The sequence below is a fragment of the Lotus japonicus genome, chromosome 1 (genome assembly GCF_012489685.1).
Source record: "Lotus japonicus ecotype B-129 chromosome 1, LjGifu_v1.2".
Classification (NCBI taxonomy): Eukaryota; Viridiplantae; Streptophyta; class Magnoliopsida; order Fabales; family Fabaceae; genus Lotus; species Lotus japonicus.
In genome coordinates, this window is record NC_080041.1 from 31,291,638 (window position 1) to 31,298,172 (window position 6,535).

The following is a 6,535-nucleotide window of genomic DNA, read 5'->3' on the forward strand; positions in this document are numbered from 1 at the left end:
GTTTATTAATCCCCTCATTGCTCGTGATCAGCTATAGTAAAAACGGAGACTGGCGGCATTCCACGAGCGCGGAATGCGCCGCCCCTCCAAAGTTTCCAAATGATAGGCTCCTTTGCCCACTTTCTTCAAGACTCTGAAAGGTCCTTCCAAATTTGGGGTAAGCTTGTTATCCATGTCCCTTTTGACTCGCCGCATCTCTTGCGGAGTCCTTTCAATATAACTTTGTTTGCGGATTCCACTTGCCCAATAGTCTGGGGGTGCTCTACCGATGAGAATCTTTGTTGTATTCCCAGCTCTTCACAGAACTCCTTGACGACTCGACTAGAAAATTGTGTGCCATTGTCGGATACAATAACTGACGAGATTCCAAACCTGCACACCAATTTCCTCCAGTAAAACGACTTGATCTTGGCTGCTCCAATACTGGTGAGGACCTCCGCCGCGATACACTTGGTAAAGTAGTCAACTGCTACAAGAATGAACCTGGTCCGGCTTCTCGCCTCCGGAAAGGGCCCAATCAAATCAACCCCCACATGGCGAAAGGCCAAGGGGCCACCATGGTGGTTAGTTCCTCTAAGGGGGCTTTGTGAAAATCAGCAAAGAGCTGACATTTTACGCACTTTTTAGCATACTTTTTGCAATCAGTCCTCAAGGTAGGCCAATAGAATCCCGCTCTTAAGACTTTAACGGCTAGAGATCTAGCCCCAATGTGTGTCGCGCAAACCCCTTCATGGACCTCGCTAATTATCCGCTCGACCTGATCCTCTGGTACACACGACAGCATTGGGTGAGTGTGGCTCCGTCTGAAAAGTTGCCCCGCAACCAAAGTATAGTGACTTGCTTCGCGCCTCAGTTTTCTGCTGATGATGCTCATATCAACCTCGTCATTCAAAACTCTTAGGATTGGTTCCATCCACGACTCAGGCGGGTCGTCAATAGACATGATTGAAACGTCGTCGACGCTGGGCCCCGACAAAGTTTCCTGAATGATGGATTTGTTATTTCCCGGCCTTCTGGTACTCGCCAATTTTTCTAGTACATCCACCCTGGTGTTTTGCTCACTCGGGACGTGTTCAATGTATACTTTGACAAAACGGGCCATCAATTGTTTAACTCTTACTAGATACCTTCCCAGCTGCTCGTCTCGCACTTGGTAGGTTCCCAAAACTTGCTTGACCACCACCTGGGAATCGCTCCTTATTGCCAAAGCCTTCACACCGACGTCCAAAGCTAGCTTCAAACCAGCAATCAGAGCCTCGTACTCAGCCTGATTGTTTGTCACTTTGAATTCAAACCTTAGAGATTGCTCGATTTGAATATCTCCGGGCCCATCCAGAACAACACCCGCACCACTGCCCGCCGTGTTTGAAGACCCGTCGACGGATAGTATCCAAGGCGCATCTTCCTTTGGCGCCGCGGCAGGTGTTAGTTCCGCCACAAAATCTGCCAAAACCTGACCTTTGACCGCCCCCCTAGGTTCATAGGTCACAGAATATTCTGTCAACTCGACTGACCAAGATACTAAGCGTCCCGCTAGATCGGGCTTTCGCAGAACTTGTTTTAAAGGCAAGTTGGTGCGGACCACTACATGACAAGATTAGAAATAAGCGCAGAGTCGCCTCGCCGTCGTGATTAAGGAAAAAGCTGCCTTCTCAATTTTTTGATATCTTACTTCCGCTCCTTGCAAAGTCCTGCTGACAAAGTAGATTATGCTTTGCCGCCCCTCCTCTTCCTGAACCAAAACTGTGCTCACCGCCGTATCAGTTACCGCCAGATAGAGTATCAGGGGTATCTCGATATTTGGTTTTGACAAAATGGGTGGTGCTGACAGAAGACATTTCAACCTTGCAAAAGCTTCCTCACACTCGTCGGTCCACTGAAAGGTGGCGCTCTTCTTAAGGCATTTGAAGAAAGGAGCTGATCTTCCGCCAGAGTTGGGAAGGAAGCGCGATAGGGCAGCTATTCGCCCCGCCAATTTCTGGACTTCTTTCACATTTGTTGGGCTTCACATCTCCTTGATGGCCTTGCATTTATCTGGATTCGCCTCAATTCCTCTTTGGGAGATCATGAATCCTAAGAATTTACCACTTTGAATGCCAAAGGTGCATTTTTCGGGTTTTAAACGAACATTGTGTTTTCGCAGCTCCCCGAATGCTTCGGCGAGATCGATTTCGTGTGCTCCCCCCGCCGGTGTTTTTACGACCATGTCGTCTACATATACTTCCATATTTCTCCCCATTTGTTCACTAAAAATCATATGCATCAGCCTTTGGTAGGTCGCGCCCGCGTTCTTCAAACCAAAAGGCATAGTCTTATAACAATAATTGGCCTTTTCGCCATAAAAAGCTGTCTTGGATTCGTCCTCAGTGTGCATCCTTATCAGATTGTAACTTGAGTATGCGCCCATCAAGCTCAGCAAAGCGTGACCTGAAGCCCCATCAACGAGCTTGTCAATATTGGGGAGCGGGTAGGGGTCCTTGGGGAAATTCTTGTTTAAGTCTGTGTAATCAGTGCACATTCTCCACCTGCCATTCGCCTTTTTAACCATCACGATATTCGCCAACCATATTGGGTACTTAATTTCTCTTATGAAACCCGCCTCCTGTAATTTGTTCGTTTCCTGGTGGATTCCCTTTATTTTCTCCTCACCCATTTTCCTCTTCTTTTGTGTTACCGCCTTTGCGCCCTGGTTTACGGCGAGTTGATGGCAAATGAAATTTGGGTCGATTCCTGGTACGTCCTTAATAGACCAAGCAAATAAATCCAAGTTTTCACTAAGGAGGTTCCCCAGTCGGGCTTCCTAGGCGTCGCTAAGGGTTGTTCCGACCTTAAGAACGCGCCCCGCTACATGTAAGTCTTTTAGCGACTCCACCGGTTGTACGACCTCTTCCCTCAAGTCATCCCTGGGTTCAATGAATGGGTCATTGTCTGGACCCACTTCAAACACTCGATGGCCCTCCTTGGCCCCCTTTTCTCCGAAAATGCTGTAGAGCTCCAGACTCTTTTCATAGCACCTCCTTGCTGCGGCTTGGTCAACCTTAAGCACTCCAACTTTTCCAGTACTAAGTGGGTACTTTACCGTCAAATGAGTCGTAGAGATGCACGCTGCCAATTTGTTCAAGGTCCTCCGCCCTATGATGACGTTGTAAGATGAGACGCAGGAAATAACTAGGTACTTGACTTGAACCCTCTTTACGTTCTCGCCTCGGCCAAAAATGGTTTCGAGTTCTAGCCAAACTCTAGCAGCCACCTTCTCGCCCGCAAATCCAACTAGACTTCCATTATATGGCTTTAGACTGGCAGGATCCAACTTCAACTTCTCAAAGGCGTCTCAGTAGATTACATCGGCGGAGCTTCCTTGATCGAGCAACACTCGCTCCGTGTCATAGCGCCCTACCCTGAGCAAAACCACTATCGGATCATCCTCATGTGGAGCTATTCCTTCAAAATCCTTCTTCGTGAACATGATGGGTGGGTGGTCAAAACCGTGCTGTATAACATGCACCAAGTTGACCAGGCGTGTATACCTCTTCCTTGCAGATACGGTCTCGCCTCCTCCACTGAATCCACCCGAGATACTGCATACCCGCCCAAGTGGATCATCAAGATCTGAATCTGCATCTTCCTCCGGTGCGACTTCATGTTTGCGCCCGTATCTGCCACGAATTCCAGCAGGTAGCCCTTTTTGATTAAACACTCGAGTTCATGCCTCAAAGTCCAGCACTTATCAGTCACATGCCCATTCATCCTGTGAAACTCGCACCACTTTTCAGGGTCATCATTCACTGGTGGCCTGGATCGTTCTTTAGGGAAGGAGATTAACTTCAGACGGGTGGCCTCCTTTAGAATATCAGAAACTGGCGCGTTCAAGGTGATCCCGCCACGCGCCGCTCCTCCGCCGTTGATTCATGCTTCCTTTGCTACTCCCGCCGCGTTTACCGCCTTCAACGGTTTTGGTGTGCTTTGCCCTCCCGAGGGTCGCGCCTGATACGGGGAGGGGCGATTAAACTTTGCCTGATTGGGTTTTGAGGCGGGGCCCGGATGCGCCGTTCCCTTTTGGGAGGTAGAACCATCCCGCTTCTACTTCTGACAGTTGTCTTCCTCCTCCAAGATGTAACTTCGAGCACGCGCCCTGATCTCAACCATGGAAGTTGCTGGGTGCCTCGTCAGATTCCCGTTCAAACGTTCCTCCCTGAGTCCATTCTTGAAAGCCGCTACGCAGACGGATGGCACGGAATCTTCCAAGTGCACTGACAACTCATTGAATCGTGTCATATAACTCTTGATCGATTCATTCTCTCGTTGAATCACCATTAGCAAAGCTGCTATGGTGGCTTGTTCAGATCTACTCGCCGAGAACTGAGACAAGAAACGCGTTGAGAACTCGGTGAAATCCGCAATCGAGCCAGGGGGAAGGGTAGTGAACCACGTCATAGCAGATTTCCTGAAAGTGGATGGAAGCAACTTGCACTTGACTGCATCGTTCACCCCTGCGATTACCATCCGGGTGTTGAAGTAAACCAGATGCTCCTTCGGATCTGTAGCTCCGGAGTAAGGATCCAGAACGAGAGTCTTGACATGCTCTGGGATCTCCTCCGCCGCGATTTCCTCCGAAAAGGGTTGGAAATTGACCACCGCCGCCGCGGTGTGGCGGTCAGATCCCTGATGATCTGCCCTGCCGCGAGTCAACTCCGTCACCTGAGCTTGCAAGGCCTCGTTGGCTCGCTGCATAGTGTCCAACCTCTCCAAAATCTCCATTAGACTCGGATTTCCTCCTCTGTCCCCCGCCATGCTTGGCTCTCTAGTAGGGGGAGGTTCTTCGCGTTGGTCCGTCGTCAATCTTGCCGAAACCGGTCTTCTGGTAAATCCAGCCAGCTCTCACTTCGATGGGACTGATGGTGTTGTCGTCGGCCCCACGGTGGGGGCCAAAAAGTGTTCCTACACAGCCAAGAGACCCCAAATCGGAGGGTTTATGGTCTAGGGTTCCGAGCCGTAAACACAATAAATGTAAGTAGAAATGAGAACCTATGTATTGAATGAAGTCTTTAGCCTTTTATAATGGGCTGTTACATCAACCCCAATCTAGTACACATGGGCCTTGTCTATATCCTATGGGCCAGACTAATAGCCCAATATCTGTTTGGGTCCATTTCCTACCCCTAAATACAAATAAGTGTACTCGCCAACATGTTCATGTCCTTGGCGAGACCTTTCCAAGTAGTAATCAACAATAAACAATAGCACAAAAGACTAAAGAAAAATCCACCAAAACCCAAAGATTGGGCATGTCCGAGAGCACTATATTATCTAGGCTTCTCTTTTTTTTTCTTAAAAACATCTTGGCCATCCTCTAGGCCAACATACTGCAAGAAACTCATCATGTTAATCATCAACATAATCAATCTTAAGCATATGATTCATCAAGAAATCTAGTCTAGGCAAAATGATGGCAAAATTGTCAAGTTTGGCATCAATATCATGTGATCATGGCATCAACTTTTGATCATGTTATAGAACAACAAACATCAAAACCAGAAGACATATGATCAACCCTCTACCCTCATACATCATCAACCAACACAAACTCAGATCATAGTCATGCAAATCATGAAAACCTTCATCATGTAGGATCCTAGACTCTACCCAACTAGATCCTCCCTTAACTTGGCTTTTGGGTGTGAAAGGATGAAAGAATGGTGATGGAATAGATGAATGAAGAAGTCCTCTCCTTGCTGCTCCTTCATCCTTTGCTTGATCTACTTCTTTCTCTCCTGATCTCTCTTGCTTTCACTTCTTCTTCTTCTTCTTTCTTTCCTCTTGCCGCCGCCCCTCTCTCACTTTCTCACTCTTTCTTTCTTTCTTTCTTTTCCGAATAAGTGTGGAAAATGAGAGTGTGGGATTGTATTTCTAACCCAGCCTCTTTAGGTCTCTCAAAAATCAGAATACTCTCCCCCTTTTACCCCTATACCCGCGGCCACACACACACCTCTCTATTGGATCAAGCGCTTACCACTACGCCAAAAGCAATTGTTGTTAGTGAGGGCGCAACTTTATTTCCTTATAGCACAGAGTCCTCAAGGGGCTGCGATGTTAAGCGCCATGGGGTGGGATGTTAAGCCCATCGAATCCTAAGGGTGACGCTGGATTAATAAATCCAACAATCTCCCCCCCAGTGTTAGCCGGGGGATTCGAACCCATGACCTTGCTCTGATACCACTTATTGGATCAAGCGCTTACCACTACGCCAAAAGCAATTGCTGTTAGTGAGGGCGCAACTTTATTTCCTTATAGCACAGAGTCCTCAAGGGGCTGCGATGTTAAGCGCCATGGGGTGGGATGTTAAACCCATCGAATCCTAAGGGTGACGCTGGATTAATAAATCCAACACTCTCCAAGCATTCACAAAATTTTCACCAATTTGAAAAGAGACAAGGCATTAATGGCTCATCATTCTCCTTTATTCTATTGACCAAAACTGATCAGCCATAACTAGGAGCCATAATCCCTCAATAATCCCCTTAACTCAAGCAATCTT

At 47.8% G+C, this 6,535-nt stretch overlaps 2 protein-coding genes across 2 annotated transcripts; both read right to left on the minus strand.

Annotated features, from left to right (window-relative positions):
* Positions 1-517: 517 nt before the first annotated feature.
* LOC130732723 (uncharacterized) lies at positions 518-1,838 on the minus strand. The gene is made up of 2 exons (XM_057584718.1): positions 1,769-1,838; positions 518-1,584 (listed from the first exon to the last, which is right to left on the minus strand). The coding sequence occupies exons 1-2, from the start codon at positions 1,836-1,838 to the stop codon at positions 518-520; spliced, it is 1,137 nt and encodes a 378-aa protein (XP_057440701.1).
* A 2,242-nt stretch (positions 1,839-4,080) lies between these two features.
* LOC130732742 (uncharacterized) lies at positions 4,081-4,791 on the minus strand. The gene has a single exon (XM_057584737.1). It carries the CDS (start codon positions 4,789-4,791, stop codon positions 4,081-4,083), a length of 711 nt encoding a protein of 236 aa, XP_057440720.1.
* Positions 4,792-6,535: the final 1,744 nt, after the last annotated feature.

Coding starts and splice junctions, on each gene's coding strand:
- LOC130732742 (XM_057584737.1), bottom strand. CDS start 4,791: ATGGCGGGGGACAGAGGAGGAAATCCGAGTCTAATGGAGATTTTGGAG.
- LOC130732723 (XM_057584718.1), bottom strand. CDS start 1,838: ATGTCTTCTGTCAGCACCACCCATTTTGTCAAAACCAAATATCGAGAT. Junction 1,585..1,768: donor CCCTGATACTCTATCTGGCG/GTAACTGATACG, acceptor CTTGTCATGTAG/TGGTCCGCACCAACTTGCCT.